This window comes from Marmota marmota, unplaced genomic scaffold, assembly GCF_001458135.2.
Source record: "Marmota marmota marmota unplaced genomic scaffold, marMar, whole genome shotgun sequence".
Lineage (NCBI taxonomy): Eukaryota > Metazoa > Chordata > Mammalia > Rodentia > Sciuridae > Marmota > Marmota marmota.
This window is the reverse complement of record NW_026000016.1, coordinates 41,015,004-41,032,613: the sequence shown is the minus strand read 5'-3', so window position 1 is coordinate 41,032,613 and position 17,610 is coordinate 41,015,004. Positions and strand designations below refer to the sequence as shown.

Below are 17,610 nucleotides of genomic sequence, written 5' to 3'. Positions count from 1 at the left end.
CGCCTGCTTTCAGAACAACTGCCACATCTTCCAGACTCTTCCCCATACGCTGGAGCAGGCAGGCTCATGACCCTAGCTCTGAGTTCGTATTGCTCATTTCCCTTCCAGGCTTGCTGGAAATTACTATGTGCAAACCGCATGGGGAGAGAAAATATTTTCACTTTCCAAAGTCTGTGTGTGCCTGTTAGTGTATGTATAAATCCTTCAGAAATGCATACTGTTTCCTGTGGGTGGACTCCAGAAACAAGTCCACACAATCCCCCAGATCCTCATGTTTCATCAAAGCAAATTTACAAGCATCTCTGGGCCCCAACCACTGGTCATTTAGGCAACCGCAGGCCGTCGTCACTTTAGTCAGCAGAAGCAACATTCTGCAGTAGTTCTGGAAGGAAATGGAAGGAAGGAAACCCACTGGGAATGCTACTGGGCTCTCCAGCCCTCACCAAAAAGATCCCATTGGGATGTTAATCACCTCCTTGAAGCTTCTGAAACCAAAGAGACGTGAGGTGTTGCAGACACATAACCTGGGACCCTCAGAGGGACCCTTAGAGACCCATTGGCCCTTTGGTTTCAGAAGCTTCAAGGAGGTGATTAACATCCCAATGGGATCTTTTTGNGGGCGGGGGGGCAGGCAGCCTTCCTGTCCTGTGGCGGTTGGTGGTGATGGGCCAGCAGTCAGGTCTGCTCTGACCCCAGGAAGGCAGGAGGGACCACAGAACAGGGAAGGAGGGCATAGAGGGGTATACAGTGGTGCTTACGTGACCGCAGCCAAGCCACATGTATGTGAGGGAAGGCTATCTGTTATATTTGTTTCTTGACCCCTGTTCCAGAATTCTGCTGACTTTGGCTGACTGGCCTATCTTCTGTAGCCAATCAAATTCCTCCCAGCTAGACACAGGAGTCGGTGGAACCGCCTCTTTTGCAGGTGTAGTGCTTGTGTCTGACTGGGTTGGGGAAGTGGTGGGGCTTGACACTGAGGCTTTGGTCCAGAGCGAAAGACGTTTGGGCCTACACTGGCTGGGTGCTATTCAGGCTCCCATCAGTCTTGGCTGAAGGTGGTGGTGTACATGCACCAGCTCCTTGAATGTTGACAGCATTGGCCCTCAAACCAGCATAGCAGATTGAGGATAGCCTGGGCAGTCAAGTGTAACTGCCTGGGAGCCTTGCTAAAATCCTTCCTCTCACAGCCCAAGCCATGGGGTCACCTTCCAAGTGAGGTCATTAAATCCTAAATTTCTTTTGGTTCTTGAGAAATTAACTCATTTTGATGGGGTGTAGTTGGGCCCACATACCCCACTTGGGGTATGTGAGGCATATGCCATCAGTGCCTTCTATGTCATAGGAAATTCTTTGACCCTTCAGTAAGGACTGAAGGTATGCTTGAACTCACCTGGTACTGTCCGGAGTGGAAAGGTATGTTTGCTTTCTAAATTGCCCATGTGGCCACTTTGCCTTGGAATTGTGACTTGGAATATCATGGAGATGGCAGCCAGAGGATAAGAATAGGCACCAAGAAGATGGCAAAATCAACTTCTCTGCAAAAAATATGTGCCACTGTCCAAACACAAGTGAAGTGATTGGTCTACTAGGGCCTCGTGTGTGGGCAAGCCAGCATAAATGTGACCCCTAGGTGGCGTTAGGGGTAAAACCTAGAGCAGGATCCCAGGTTAACTGTATTACATTAGGATTACATGTAGTCATTGATCTCTTTTATTCGACCAGCATCATGCTAAATACTAGGGGGCTCAAGAAGATCCCCTTTTCTCAAGACTTTAATAGTACAATTAAGATCCAGCAAACAGGACAATTTAATGTTACATTTGTGTGGAATAGTTGGGAGCCATGTCAGAGTCCAGAGATGGGGTGAGTTGGAGCAACGGAAGGTTCAGGAAGGAGGTGGAAAACGTGGAAAGTTGGTGAGCTGGAAGAGGGCGGCCCAGGCTCTCTTGGGTAGGATGGGCAGAAGCACAGAGAGGGAGACTACACAGCACCCTGAAGGCCAGGCTGGGGTGGAGAAGGCAGGTGGCATTACCGTGAAACATCCTAGAGCATGACATAATGCCTTACTGTCTCCACTGGCACTGGGGGCATGATGTGAGGGGACCCCTCTAGAATGGACGGTGAGGTGGATGGGAGAGAGCACCGGCAGCCATTAGAGGGGGCAAGAGTGGCAAGTCACTGGCGGGGGCGGGCAGTGAGGCACATGCCATCAGTGCCACCAGGAGGGAGCTTTGGGCTCACAGCTGTGGAGTTGGCAGCAGGGACAACAGAGAGATGAGTAAGAGGGCTGCCAGTTGGAAAGTTGGAACCAGTCCCGTCATAGGTAAGAGGCAGGGAATGGAGGGCGGCTGGGGAGAGGCGGGCTTGGCGACGGAGGCTTGAGGTCAGCTTGTGGGGTTGAAGAATGGACTGGGCAGGAGCTGGCCCCACGGGAAATGGAGGAGTTCCCCTAAATAGGGCCACGCATGAGCTGGGGCTGGAAGGCCTAGCACGCTCCTCAGGGTTGTTAAGACACAAGAAACCTCAACAAGTTTAACAGACGGGAAGGAAACGGCGAAGAGGAAGAAAGGGAATGTGATACCAGGGTGTTCAGAAGTCTTTGCAGGAATGAAGGACCAAGGAAGGCAACACTGGGTCCCATTTATGTGGCAGGGGAGGGAGTTTGGGGGAGAAGGGAGAGAAGAGGGTCCTGCCTCTGGTACAGGAGGAGGGGACAGCTGCAGAGGCTTCAAGCTTCCAGGGTCCCCAGAGTGTCCGTGGAATACAGGAGGTCAGCGCAGATGTGGGCAGACGGCAGTCAGAGCCGCACGAGGGAGAGGGAGGATAGGTTCTGGACACACAGCTGTTGGGCTGGCTGGAGGGACAGAGAGAGGAATAAAAGGATTGCCAGGTGGCAGCAAAGTCCAGCTGAAGAATGACAAGTGAATCCCCAACAGGCCTGGGCCTGCGTCTCCCTCCAGCTGGGCTCCCTCCAGCTGGGCTCTGGAAGAGCTGAGATGAAGTCAGAGACCCCCTGCCAGGAACTGGGAAGGACAGGGTGGAGTTTAAGGTGGACAGTGGCCCCTCAGGCCAAGGGGTGGGGCGCTGAACAAAGGCAAGAAGGTCAAGGGTTCCTCTTCCAAGCAAATGGCAGTGGAGCTCCCCACACACACTAGGCTCTGCCTCCAGCCCTGGGGAGACCAGGCTAAGCCCCACCCCTGAGCCTATTTTCTGGGGAGAGGCACAGGGTGGAATGGCAGAGCACAGACTCCCGGGACCAGACAGCTTGGGGTCACATCCTAACCCTGACAGTTACTAGCCCCCCAACCTTGAGTAAGTCGTTTAAACTGTGCCTCCATGTCTACCTCTGTAAAATAGGACAAAAATTAAAACTTGCCTAATGTATGAGGTTGTGGTGGGATGGATTAGATAATATGTGGGAAAGTGCCCAGAACGGTGCCTAGCCCTTGAAGTGCTTATCAGTATAAATGAATAGTAGTAATTTGTCAAATGGTTACAAGTGCTATAGAAAAGATAAATTAGAGCTTTCTGATCAAGAGTGACTATGTGGGGGTGGAGGAGGGGGCCTTTGCCAAAACTGGGGAAATCCAGGAGGGCTGTCCTTAGGGACTCTCCAAGGCAGAAATGACCAAAGCCAGTGTGGCTAGTGCATGGAGAGTGAGCAGAGTGGGACATAGAGAGGGGTGGCCTGGTTCAGCTCTGACAGAGCCTGTAAGGATGAGGAATGCAGCTCTTTCTCCAAAAGCAATGAGACTCTTTGGAGAGTTAAAGCAAGGAAGAGATCTGATTCTATGTGGGGCTTGGGGAAGATTTTTCTGACACTGTGGGGAGTGGTCTGCCAGCTAGATGGAGCTTTTCTCCACAGCACACCCAGATCGGGGTCATCACAAGTCGGGTTCTTACTGGACTCAACTGCTTTGCTGCAGGGCTACTCTGGACCTCCAGAGCAGTCCATCTGGAGGTGGAGCACTTATCTGTCAGTCTTCAGCATTTACTAAGAGCCGTCCCTTTGCAGTGCCCTGGGCTGGGCACTGAAAAACACAGAAAGCAGTCGTAGCTCCCAAGAACAGCGAAGGATGTGATTATGCCCAGATATTGGCTCACAGATGGCATGTGGTGGGAGTGGGGGGTGCACAGAGCCCTGGGGGCCCCATGCTTTTCCCATGCGCCTTCTGGGAAGGCTTGGTGCTGTGGTTCCATGACTCCTGCTGCTGTGTGGTGCTCCCAGGTCTCTCTGGATGGGCAGGCTCCAGAGCTGCTTGGCCGTGTCCATTCCTTGGACCTCTCCCTACCTCATGCCTCAGTGTCTGTGACAGGCTATGTTTCTGGAGGTGTGTTTTCTTCTTTAGTCCAGAGATAGGAAAACAGAGAGGGTCCTGAGCATGTGCTCCTAAGCCCCAACCCCAGCCATTGTGGACACCACCCGATGACCCCTGGGCTCCTGTTCTTTAGGCACTCCTGCTTGCCCTTCAAAACACAAAGAGATCTTAGGCAGGTCTTCAGGCACAGACAGAGGGCACTGTCACAGGGAGAGGGTGAGTGGGTGTGTCACAGGCCACCAGGGCCCTCTCATGGGGCAGGAAGTGGGATGGAGTGAGTAGAAGGCGCAGCCCCAGCATCAGCGCCATCCTGTCTGGGGGAACCTGGGCCTGCACCGTCTGCTGCCAGGCTCAGTCCAGCTGGGCAGACATGAAAAGGCACAGGACGACCTGTTCCTCCACCTGGCCCAGGACCCACTGCCAGGAAGACAGCTGGCTGCCTTGGCACCCCGCTGTGGGCAGGGATATGGCCCTGCACCTGTGCAGGCCTGCCAGGCCTCTGGCAGCAGGTGCACGCAGCATGACTTCAGCTCCCGCTCCCATGGGTGGCATGCAGAACCATTCACAGGACTTGTGCTTCCACAGACAATCCCTGGCCTCCCCTGAGTCCCCACGTGGCTGTGGCCATCCCTCTGGTTTGCAAGAATGCCCAGCCTCGTCCCAAGGAAATGCCCTTCCTAAAGCACCTGTTCAGCCTCCTGCCGCTTCTCCGTTCCCTGCATGCCTTTCTGCCTTTACTTTGCGTTTTTTCTGATCTTTTGAACTTGGCTCTTTTTAACTGTTTTCTTTTTGTCCCTTTAGCCAGGTAGTTTGGGCCAAAGAGTGGCTAGATGGTAGTGTTAGGCTCCAGGAGAACCATCCATGTGCCATAGCTGAGCCTCGGGCTCCCCTCCCCCACCCCCACCATGCATTCACTCACGGATTTGCTTCCGACCCCCCTCCCCTCAGCTTACACCAACAACCAGGCCGACATCGCCACCCAGGGCTGGTTCATTGGGCTCATGTGCGCCATCGCCCTCCTGGTGCTGATCCTGCTCATCGTCTGCTTCATCAAAAGGAGTCGAGGTGGCAAGTACCCAGGTGAGACCTGTGAGGGGAGCAGGTGAGGGAACCTTCCCACCAGTCACCAGGTCACCCGCCTGATCTGCCCAATCCGAGACTTGGAACCGTGGCCGTCTCCCCTGCTCTTTGCATTAGTGCCACAGGCAAGCACTTGAGTTAATTATGTCCACCGAGGTGGGTGGATGGTGAGGTCCAGGCCGCTCCAGAGAGGGATGGAAGGAACCCTGGCTCCTGCTGAGGTTGACCTTCCCTCGCCTTGACTCACCACCCATCTGCTTCGAAAATTGGCTTTTTTCCAGCCTAAATCTCATTAGGACCCTGTGTCCCAGGGAAGGAGGAAGGAAGAGAGGCATTTTAGATAACATGGGAAGAGAAGGGGTCTGGGCAGATGGGCACACCCATGAAAGAGGTGGCAGAGCTGGGCCCTCCGCGGGACAAAGGGGATCACAGATAACTGGAAAGGGGGAGCAGTGGATGGCATGATTGAACCCCACAGCACTTAAAGGGCTTTGAGTCCCAAAGAGGTGTTTCTCTTCTATGGCCAAGATCCTCCAGCCCAGACAAACCAAGGTCAAGAACAAGGACCTCTGGCATTCTTGTTTCTGAAAATATTGATTGTTTTTCAAGCAAGGGCAAGCAAGCCATCTGTCTATGACGGGGTGGGTGGGGTGACAGGAGACAGGGTAATGGATGACTCTGGAGCAGAACTCCTGCTGGGCTGCAGGATGAAGTCACTCCCTGCTCCAGAGCCCCATGACCAGACCACCCCACGCTCCCCAGATACCTCCTTCTCCCTGTCACTATACAGAGGTCCTCGCCAAAGCTCAACACAAAGGATCTGGAAGGGAGAGGAGATTCTGTCTTATTTCCTTCCGCTGCCCTCCTACACTCAGACCCTAGGGCCCTGGGCTTCTGCTTCCATTGCAGTGAGGGAGCTCAGGAAATTGCAATTCCTTACCAGTGAGGGATGCTTTTTCACTTTGTTCTTGCGACTCTTTTCCTTCTATAAGAGAGAAAGCCAGAGTTAGGGCGAGGTCCAGCTTTCCAGGTAACATCAAGACTTGGGAGGACTCCCTGAGTCATTCCCCTCCCAGTGGAACTCACCAGATGTACTCTGAGCCTCTTCAAAAGTGCTCCATCCTCCTCCCAGAAATCTCTCCAAAGTAGGCCTCCTGACTTCCAGCTCCAGGGTAGGTCCCTGGCATGTTAAAAACCCAGAGACCCAGGAGCCCAGGGCCAGCACGCCAATTGTCCTCCTCTCAGCTTCATGTGGCTGCTAATTAGTTATGTGATCTGTTCTTCACCTCTCAAGACCTCAGTTCCCCTCCCTGAAAATAGGAGTGATTGTCCTGACTTGTATTTTTAAAAGAATACATAAAGCATCCCTCATGGGCCTGGGGGTATAGCTCAGAGGTCGAGTGCTTGCCCAGCATGTGCAAGGTCCTGGGTCCAATCCCCAATAACTACCGAAAAAAATAAATAAATATATTAAAAAGGAACCCTCAGGTAAGTGCCTGCTGCATGCCAGCCTGTTTTAGGTGCCAGGGATACTAAAGGAGAGATGATTGTCCTTGACATTGCAGCTGCCTCCTAGGGAATGGCCACAGCACAGCAAGGCAGGCCTAGGCTGGGTGTATAGGAAAAGGGCACCTCAGTGAAGACCCAGATAGGAGAGCGCCTCCATCCCTAGTGTGACAAGTGTCTTCCCTGACCAGGGCACTCTGCCAGCAGCTTTGGAGAAATACACAGTCTCCACCCTGAGAAGAGAACTACATTCTGTTAGGGGCACAGGAACTGTGCACAAAGGATTCTAATACACAGCAGGAGAAGGGTGTGAACAAGGGAGGATGTGCCTTTGGTGGAGGAAAGGATCACATCTCTGGGGGTTTGGGGAGGAGCCCATACAGAGACAGTGGGAGCTTGGTGGGAGGAGATTTAGTTGTTAACAGGGATGTAAAGAGAGCCCTTGGAGTGAGCAGGACGAGGCAGAATCAAGGGATTGACTTTGGGAAGAATTGATGGCATCTTATTAAAAGGTGTCGAGGGGTGGGAGGGGTGGGCAGGCCCAGGGTGGTGTCTTCTGGCCCCACATGCCGTAGGGCCCTGGAGAGCAGGGGCCTACTCTTAATCAGTGTCTGTCTTCTCTTATTGACCAAGTGCGAGAAAAGAAGGACGTTCCCCTTGGCCCTGAAGACCCCAAAGAAGAGGATGGCTCCTTTGACTACAGGTGCGGGATCTCCTCCCCCTGACTGGCAGCTGTCCTTCCTGCCCTGAGGCAGCCCACTCCCCTCAGAGCAGCTGGGCCACAAGGCACTGCATCCACATCCTCACCCACTGGGCTGTCACCTCTGACTCTCTGACCATGCCTTGGCAGAGGACATGTGGTCAGAGAGGTTGTGAATCCTGACCAAAGAGGACCAGGCTGCTCCCCCACCCTTAAACACTTCATTCATACAATTGCACAACTCAAACTACTGAGCTGCTTATATGTTTCTTTCTACCATTTACCTCTAAAAATGCAGCCTGGGGCTCCCCCCCCCCATGCTGTGAAATGAGTTCCACTCTCAGGCTTCTTTGCTTAAAACCACCCTTAACCCTGAAGATAATGACCAGGGGGATGTAGTGTCTAAGCCTCAGGCAGTGACGGGGCGGGGCAAGGAAGTCTAGGTTCTTTCCTCTTGAACCTGGTGACGTCTATGGGCTCTAGGGTAGATGGGCCTGGGAGAGGCCCAGTGCCCTGTGTCCCAGGTGGCAGGGCTGAGGCCCATCCTGGGAAGAGACCTGCCCAAGCCCCCACATTCATCTCCCAGGCAGAGCTGAAGAGGATAGGGGCTGGACTGCCAGCCAGTGCTGCTCTCCTATGGATCTGAACAGGACTTTGTATCTCAACTTAACAAAATCGTCAACTGTCCATTTGAATGGCAGGTATATTCTGAATTCAAGAATGAGGCAGAGAATCCCCAGTACCACCAAAAAAAAAAAAAAAAAAAAAAAAACCTTCAGGAATGGTGCTGGGTGGGTCATGGAATCTTATTCTCAGACCAGGTGAGTGGAAAGGTCTGTTCAGGGCCTTCCTTCCCTGCCCCCACCTGGTTACTAGCCAGTCCGGGTCACCACTGCTCTCTGGCCTCTCTTTATCCTTTCTGGGCCTCCACCTCTCTGCCCATCAGCAGCCTGGCAAGCCTCAACAGACCAATGGGAGCAGAGTCACTGCCCACATGGGTGCCGGTCTGGCAGCTTAGGAGCCACAACCAGCCAAACAGTTCCAGCGTCCTTCCCGAAGGACAGGCACAGAGATGCAGCCCCTTCTTCCCAGGCTCCCCTGGCAGGGTCCAGCTTCCCCATGAGCTGGCCTTCATTTCCAAGGCCAAGGTGTCTTTTCTCCCCCAGACCCTCAGCATAGCCAGAGGTGGACACACAGGGTGGGCATCCTACACTAAGAGAAGCTGCTTCCTCATGTGCCTCTCTCCTCCCCTGGAAAACAAAGCCATTGGGCTAAAGCACCTGCTGCGTGTGCGCTGTCCCCAAGGCCCACTGTGTTCAGGAGGTGCATGCCCAGCCAGCATGGGCAAACGCGCTCACCTTGGGCGCAGGCCCTGCAGCATCCATCCTAGAGCCCCAGGTGCATGATTCCAAGCATCCCAGACTGGGAAAAGTCCCAGATAAGTGAGAGGAAGAACTAAGCTGCTCTGGGTGCAGGCCAGAGAGCCAGGAGGTATGTTTTCCCTCCTCATCTTCCTCCATCCTGTGGCTGAGTTCTGACAGGGCTCTCTGCCTCTCTCCCTGCAAATCTGTCCTCTTGGATATTGAGGGTCTCTGGAGGCCAGGCCAATAGGTGACTAGACCAGGGCCACTCTTTTATTCAAGCTTCCTTTAGGTGAGATCTGCTCTTCCAGACTTAGGTCCCCTTTACCCTCAAGAACCTCCACACTGAACCCTCCCCTTTGGGGCCACCTCTGTCCAGTGGATATGCCTGAAACGGGGACAGGAATTCCCCCCAGATTGCATAATAATTCTCCTGCTCCTGCGGTGGGGCAGAGGGCCTAGGGAAGAGTGCAGGGTGAAAGATTGGCAAGGGGGCTGAGGAGCCTGGCAGTGAATTCTGCCGGTTTGCAAAGAGAGATCCACTTCCTGCACAAACCCAGCGCAACTCTAGAGACCCACTGGCTTCCCTCCACCGCTGTCCCTCCCGCAGCACTGCCTGCATAGCACCTGCGAAGCTGTGTTAATGGGCGGCCTTCATTCCGTGCCCTGGAGGGACTGGACTAATGGCTTTTCTTGTATCTTGCTCAGCTCTGGCTCCAGTTTAAGGCCTTCCCTGATGGCTGTCTTTGCCCAGTGCGGTTATTAGAATGCACTGCCTGCTGTAATGGCACCTCAGCTGGTTGTTTTCCCCACATCCAGGAAGGACTTAGAGTGGGCTAGGAGCAGAGAAGGGTGCGGCATGTCTGCCTAGACTGCCTGGCACCACTGTGGTCCCACCTGCTGGGCCCTCCAGTCCCTACCGCTGGTCCACATCTGCTGTGTGCCTGGGAGCCCAGCTCACCTCTGAAGTGCAGCCAACAGCACCTGGTCCCCCCTCTGAGCCTAAAGGGCACACAGAGTTTCCTAGCCAGGGGCAGAAATGGCTCAGGGTGCAGTTATTCAGATCAGGCATCTGGGCCCCATGGGCCAGTGCCACTTTACCAACCAGCCTCCAGCTCTCCGAGGAGAGAGCTGAATGACAGGGCTGGGGGCTGGGGCTGGCAGAACCCTCCAAGCCTTCCTAGTGCTCAAATTGCTGGTCTCGAGTGCTTCTCTGTATGCCCCTGTCTCCCATGACCCCGCCTCTCTTACGTGCGAGGCCCAAAGCAGGAGCACCTGTTTGTGGATAAGCCAGATAACCAAGAGAGCAGCACAGAGACAGGGAGGTGGCAAGGTGGGGGAAGGTCTGATCCCAAAGCAAGACCCTCGCTTTGGTCAAGGGCAGAGCCTTGCCCTGCAGAGTCATAGGAGGTCCACCTTCCATGGACAGGTCACAGGGGCACACTCAGGACTGGAACTCCTTGTCCTGACTCTTGCCACCCCAAGTGATCTCACAAGCTATGGCTCTGCCTCTCATGGGGTGGCCGTCCTCTACCTCCTTACGCTGTGATAGTGGCCTGTCACGTGGGAAGGATCCCACACCAGGAATCCAGAAGCTTGCTCCCCAATCCCTGCCCTGTACCCATGCCATCTCCCCTTAAGGAAGACGCTTGTCCTCACTGGGCCTCTTAGCTTTCCTTTCGCAGCACCCGTGGGACAAGGAGGATGGGGCCTGGCTGATCCCCAAGGCCTGTGCTTGGCAGGAAGTCTGCTACCCTGTCCCACCATACCTGGTTTGGGTTGTGCTGGACCCACTAGGCCCTGATTCTCTGTCTCTCTCTGGCCAGTGATGAGGACAACAAGCCCCTGCAGGGCAGCCAGACATCTCTGGACGGAACCATCAAGCAGCAGGAAAGTGACGACAGCCTGGTGGACTATGGGGAAGGTGGCGAAGGGCAGTTCAATGAAGATGGCTCCTTCATTGGCCAGTACACGGTCAAAAAGGACAAGGAGGAAACAGAGGGCAACGAGAGCTCAGAGGCCACATCACCCGTCAATGCCATCTATTCTCTGGCCTAACGGAGCCCACCCGGGCACAGCCACTACTTTATAAGTGGGAGGAGGGGAGAGGGGGAGACGAAGCCACTGCAGACCGACCACAAAGCCTCCACCACCTTCAGGGACAAGGGTACAAAATGGGGGTCTGCCAAGCTGTGAGGATCAGTGGCCACCCAGCTACCCACAAGCCCCCTCCCAATGACCCCCCACAATCCCTGGGTGCCACCAGTGTGGGAGAGCTAGAGCCATGACTAAGCTCACCTGAGGGAACCCTGGTCCCTTGCCCCATCTCGCAGCCACCCTGAGTATCCATCCCACTGCCCGCCTTGGCCTTGGCCCACACCCTTGCCCGGTCCTGTCGGTTACCGTACTTTCATTGACATTATTTTTGCTTTGTGCATCTTCCAAACCTCCAGACCCAATGTCTCCATTTTCTTTTGAAGATGTGTTCCTGGAAAAAGAAAGAATAGGTGGATTCTCCCCCCAGGAAACCACAAAGAGACGGAAAGGACGGATCCCTAACAGAACGTAGAGAAGAGCCGTAGTATTCAAACCGCCGCTGGGCCAGCACGTTTCCGGAGGATGCCTTTCTTTGCCATATTGTCCCCCACCCTTGCTCCCAACCCATCTGCCTCTGTCTTGTCAGTTGCTGAGCTGGGCTTGGCTCCTTCCTGGAAAATGACAGTATTTTTTGGCAGGGAGAGGGTGGGCAGTCGCCTCACCCCTCTCTGGTTCAGTTAGGAGGTGAGTTTACCTCTGACTCCTCGTTCTTACCCTGCCCCTGCCTCCAGAGTGTCCAAGAATGAGCTGCACTGACTTTGAAGGAGAAGCTGGAGGCACAGGAGTGGGCACTGATGGTACGAACTTCAATTGCAATGACTGGACCTCAGCAGAAGAAAGTCAGGGGTCTGGTCTCTTGGGAACTGTGAGCACCTCTGGAGAGAAGCAAAGGGCTGGGTTTGGACTCCTTCCTTCCCATCAGTGAATACAGGGATGTAGGAGAGAGGACCACACCCACCATGTCCAGAGCAGAGGGCATCCACCCACCTGGCCAGGGTCTACGCTGCTACCCTCAAGGAGAAGGAACCCTGCAATGCAGAAGCCTTGCTGGTGTGTTCGGGGGTGTAAAGCACCACCCTCTTCCTCCTCTAGCAGATGTCGGTCATCTCCTTGGTCAATTCTGTATGCTGTTGAGACTCGTATTTGACGTGATGTGTGGGTGGAGACCTGCTACCCCGAGACTGAGCCTGTCTGTCCTTTCATTAGGGTATATATACATATCAGGGGACCCTGTGGTGGCGCCGTGCTAATAGTGCTGTGATGCCCCCACCCAGAGAGGACTCAGTGCTCTTCGTATGCCTTATGCAGTTCTGATCTGTCCCTGGAGTTCCCAGGTTCCCAGCCCCTCCCTGCAAGCCTTGAAGCCTCCAGTGACGTCTGACTCGGAATCAGGGCAGCCTATGCAAGTGTCCCTGCAGGACCACAAGCAGCCAGTCCATACACACCCTTACCCCGTTGCCCACATGGAGACTCGCAGACCTGCAATTCTCAGACCGAAGGTGCTGCCTTCACCCTCCCCACCTAATTCATTTTTGAAACCAAAGGTACCTAGCCTCAGTGATGCAGAGAGAGGGAGATCTTGAGCCTGCGTGTGCCCCTGTCACTGTTTCTGTAGCTCAAGTCGGTTTCAGGAGGGTGAGGCTGAGCCCCAGGAATAGATCACCTGCTACTGACGCAGCCTCCAGTTTGAGCCTCCAGCTGACATCCGGGGGCCTGGAAAGGACCAGGGCCGTGTCCTTCGGAGTCTTTATTAAAGCATCATTTGCCACATGTTTAAGCCACAGAGGTATTAGCAATGCTTACATCACTTAATAATCATTCAGCTGAAGGTCAAGCTCATAGGCATACACGCACGCACTCTGTCTGCAGATAAGAAACCATAGCCCAGAGCTGAGCCAATAATGTTGTTTGAACTAGAGAGTAATGGCCCTTTGGCCCAAGCTGCCTCCAGGTCTGCTGCCCAGAGGCCTGAGAGGCAGCTCTCTCATGGTGAAAGGGGACAGGGTAAAGAGAAGGGGACTGGGGATGAGCTCAGGGTCCTGTCCCCTGGCTCTCTTCCAACTCCTGCTTGGATGCAACTGGGCAGTCCTGCAGTCTAGACCCACTGTCCCTGAAGGGAAGTGTCAGGGACATGTACCTGTGAGCTGAATCAAATGACCAGCCTTTCCAGAATATGCTTTGGACCTGAGCAGAACAGTCAGTTTCTCAGGCCCTCACTTCACCCTGCTTTGTCCATGCTAGTGAGCCCATTCCCAGAGAGAAGGCCCTAGGGAGCAAGAGGCTGTTCGATATCACAGAGCCACCTCCTCACCTCTGGAAAGTCTGTTACACAAACCAATGGCTTTGAGGGGCTTTCTCTATCTGAAGGGTCTTGGGGAGAGGTCAGCTCAGGTCATCTTTGCACCTTCTTCCAGTGTCCCACCGTGCTCTGTACCATCATCCTCTGTACTATCGTCCTTTGCTGTTAGTGCCTCTCTCGGGCTGTTGTTTTGTGAGTGCTGACAGCTGCCCCCCTACACCACCACCACCACAAGACCATAGCAGGAGCATTTGGGACTGAAGAACCGCTTTCCCCAAGCAAAGATGATGGGTGCTCAGAGAGCTTAAGACTGGAGGTGTGTGGGTGGCAGGGCTAAGGAGGCATTCCTTAGAGGAAGAGGAGAGGCCATTTTCTGTAGCACCCATGCCGGTCCACCCAGCTCAACAGGAAAGCAGTATTGCCCAGCACTCCCTGCTAGCTGGGCCTCTCAAGCAACTGCCCAAAACATCCTCACAACAACACCAGGAGCGCGCCCTACCATTGGTGCTTCAGCCTCTCCGGGTGGGGCAGGTGGTCATCTTGCAGTGGCTCTAAAAGTTCCATCGACTAGAACTGCCATCCGCCAATGTGCTCAGCCACAGTGCTGTAGCTGCCTGAGCGCTCGTCTGCCCTCGTGTCCATTCATCAAATACTCTTTGAAGATCCAGTCGGGCCAATGCTTGAGCCTTGAATACCAGGTGAAGCAGGTCAGGAGTGGTCTCAGCCCTCGCAGGACTGACATGACTGGAACCGTCTTGAGACAGGAGCCACTGAGTCGGGAGCAATCTGCCTTTCATTGCTCAAGCCTCTGATGGCTCCAGAGTGGAAGGGAGAAGTTTCCAGGTCTTAGTCCAGCTGGTTAGAAAGACCATGCAGGACAGGGCAGTCAAGACCCGCTGGGTGGGGCAGAGGATCAGTCCTGCTTCTGGACCCTCTTTGCTCTGCCCCTTGGGGCAAGTTGCTTAACCTGTCTACTCCTGTGCCTGTGCCCCCATTCGGTCCCTCCTTTTAATACCTCTCTGAACAGACAACAGGGGTCCACCTGAAGAAACACGGAGGTCAGGGTAGCTGCCTCCTGCCCTGCCTTGTTATGGTGAATAGGGCACATATTTCCCAGTCTTGCTTTTGAAGAGATGGCTGAGTTGACGCTAAGAGGAAAGCCAGACTCACCCCTCCCTGTCCCTGCTCTGTCACCCTGCAAGGTCGGAGACATCTGGTCTACCCGCTTGCTGGCAAGTCCTGAGGTCTGGAAGTGATAAGAGTGAGCCAGTGCCAACATCGCTCATCCTACAAGGTGTGCCTGCACCGTGGGCCCAGATGGTGTGCTCCTGGTTTCCCTGACCACAGTTAGTGTTGGGAAGGGAGTGCAAGCAGATCTGCAAGGGTTTGTGGGGTTTCTAGCTAAGAGACAGCTCCCTGCTACTGAGCACCCATATGTGCTCACATCCATACAGCAGAACTGTCACAGAGCATTGCCTCCAGCAGGACGCAATCCAGGTCATTGTCCTGGAGAGAGTCAGTCCCTGCCCCGGCTCCTGTGAGATGAGCTTCAAAGGGCTGCGTGTAGGCATGGTGCACAGCCTGGGGGAGGGGAGAGGCCCTATTTGGGTGACTGCTATGGGCAGGACCTAGAGACAGAGTGATCCAAAAGAGAGGAAAACATTCCCCAGGAGCTGCAGCCTTCAGGGCACGTCCTGGAGGCCAGCCAAGTCTTAGGGCATTGCCCTCAGCCTTTGATGGAAGGAGCAGGGATTCAATGCATTTTTGTCTCAGCTTTTGTGAGGTTGATAATCTGAAAGGGAGAAATTTCTCAGGCTTCTATGGGCTGAGGCTGGGGCCAGGTCTGGGGCCAGGGACACTTCTCAGTGGGCGGGCAGCAGCTTCCTGCCTGGTAGGTCAGCCAAGAGCTTGCTTCCCACTCGTAACTTTGGGTGGGGTCCCAAGGCACCAGTCCAACCAGCCTCTGCCAAACCTAAGCCCATGGCTGTGGTCGGGTCCACCCGGTCAGGCCCACAGAGTGACTTCTTTCTAGTGAAATGAAGGATTCTGCCTGAACTATGTGTGACGGAGTAGCATGTGGGAAGTCACTGATTAAAAACAGAAGACTCAGACCAATAAAGCAAAGAGCTTGAAGTGTAAATGGGAGACATAGGCAAGTTGGCCAAAGCCAGGCCTGGCCAGGCCCCTCCCTTAATAGACAGGGTCACCCTGCATGAGCTCCATTGGACCTGGTGGCACAGTCCAAGCCCAGGGAAGTACACTGTCTTTTGGTCCTTTTCTAGGAAGGGTCCTTCCTGGGACACCTTCAGGGGAGGGCCAAGGGGAAGGAGGATGACCACCCAGAGAAAGCTGTTAGACCCACACAACAGCACCTAAGCCGCCCCGGGAGGCAGGGCTCCTCTTAGGAGTACCTTAGTATTAAATGGATGCTCATGGCGATAAGGGTGGAAATGAAACAGATACCAAGGCGTCTGGCTCAGGATAGTCAGATTTCAGCCTGTGGAGGAATCTCAGAGCTGATCCAATTGAAATGACTCATTGGGCAGACAAAGAAATGAGGACGCAGCCAGGCAGGCACAGGGCTTGCTCAACACCACAGAGCTGGGACGTTTAGGTAGGATTAGGACTTGAACTTGGGCCTTCTGGCTCCTTGTCCAGTGTTCTCACCACAACTGCCTCCTTGAAAGCAGAGGTATTACTGCAGATCTGCCCGGCTGGTTCACCCTGCCATACCTCTACCACCTGCACATCCCCCCAAGACCTCCCCAAATGAAAGACAAAAAGGATTTTTCTGAGTTCACGATCAGCCTGTCTGTGCAGTTAACCCAGCCCTGCAGTGACAGGCGGCCCTGACTACTAGACTGGAATGACCGGCTGATCCATGTCTGTTACTGTGAAACTAGACTGTACCCCCCCAGCATGGCAACTCTCGCTCCGTCACGTATTGGACCCTCAGCACACTGTATTCCCCAGAAGTGAGGGTGCAGAGGGGTCTCTGTCCTTTTCTTGACTGCAGGGTGCTGAGGGGGCAGCAGCTCTGGCAAGCCTGCCACCTGGGATTTGCTGGGCTGGAGTTCAGCCGCTGTAAAGACTTCAGAGAAGCAATAAACACAAAAGTCTGGGAAGAGATATCTAGAATTTTGTGTATTACTAGGTTTGTTTTTTGAAAAAATGATGCAGATCAGATGACCCTGGCCTGCTCTTTTTTTTTCTGATTCTCAAATGCAATGTCCTCAGTCAGTGTTGTCCCTCTGCCCGGCTCCCCAGCTCTTTGCCAACTTCTTCTCACTCCTCTTGAGCTGAGCATTAGTCGCCTGTGACATGGCCGCCTTCTGTCCTGGTCCCACCCCCAGCCCATGCCGGACCCCAGAAGACCTGGGCCCTGCGCCCCACACACCATGCCCGTGTGTTCTTTTGGTGGGGAAATTCTTCCCGCGTCTCCATCCCTTCCCATGTCCCCACACGCCCGCCCATCGATCTGATCTTGGTTAAACATGTAACTCTTCACAGTAGGCCTTGTTTTAACCCCTCTCACATCGTGTTCTTTCCTTTTCGTGAGTTGATTTTTGCATTAACCAATGTTGTCGGCGACAGATGCGTATCTGAGGGCGTCACTGCGACCTTCAGAAGGGAAGATTTTTCTGGGCTGTGGAGATCTTCTAATACATGGACTTATAAACTGACTGCATGAACAATGAAAAGGCCAAATTATTCGGAATTTTTTTTGAATCACTGTAAAAAAAAAAAAAAGACTGATTTCTTTTGTATAGAGAACACTAAACGTATAATAAAAGTTGTTCAAAATGGATTCTGGGCATGCGATGGACTCATTTTCCTTGGTGAATGGGTAGGTGCCACATCTGCAGGCCCAGTTGTGCCTGGGGAAGCAGAGTAGATTGCAGAAAGGCCAAAGAAAGGGCCTGGAGACAGCCCGCAAGCATATGACTCACTGGGGAAAGCTTACCAGAGACCAGAGCCTGCCCCACGAGGAGCTCTGTGGCAGTGGATTGAACAGAGAGCTCCTCCATACCCCAAGGTGCTCTGCCAAGCATCCTGTCCAGTGGTGGCCAGCTGGACGAGTGACATGCCCTCGGTTTTACACCAGTCGCCACCAAAATGGGGGTTTCATATATTAAGTTGTAGGATAGTGATACTCAGCATTAGCTTGCTTAGTTTGCTTTTATGAACAGCCGCCCAGGAAGCAACTCTCCCGGTGTGCACGCAAGTAAACAGCTTTCTCCAGGTAAC

The 17,610-nt window shown here is 53.9% G+C and overlaps 1 protein-coding gene across 21 annotated transcripts in view; it reads left to right on the top strand.

Moving 5' to 3' along the window:
* Nfasc (neurofascin) overlaps positions 1-17,170 on the top strand; it is a 175,800-nt gene extending 158,630 nt beyond the window's left edge. For all 21 annotated transcript variants that reach the window (XM_015483786.2, XM_048809569.1, XM_048809571.1 and 18 more), the window contains 3 exons: positions 5,268-5,399; positions 7,539-7,608; positions 10,793-17,170. In XM_015483786.2, coding sequence (XP_015339272.1) covers positions 5,268-5,399; positions 7,539-7,608; positions 10,793-11,024 — 434 coding nt within the window. In that variant the 3' untranslated portion in view covers positions 11,025-17,170. The remainder of the gene's footprint in view (positions 1-5,267; positions 5,400-7,538; positions 7,609-10,792) is intronic.
* The last annotated feature ends 440 nt before the right edge of the window (positions 17,171-17,610 follow it).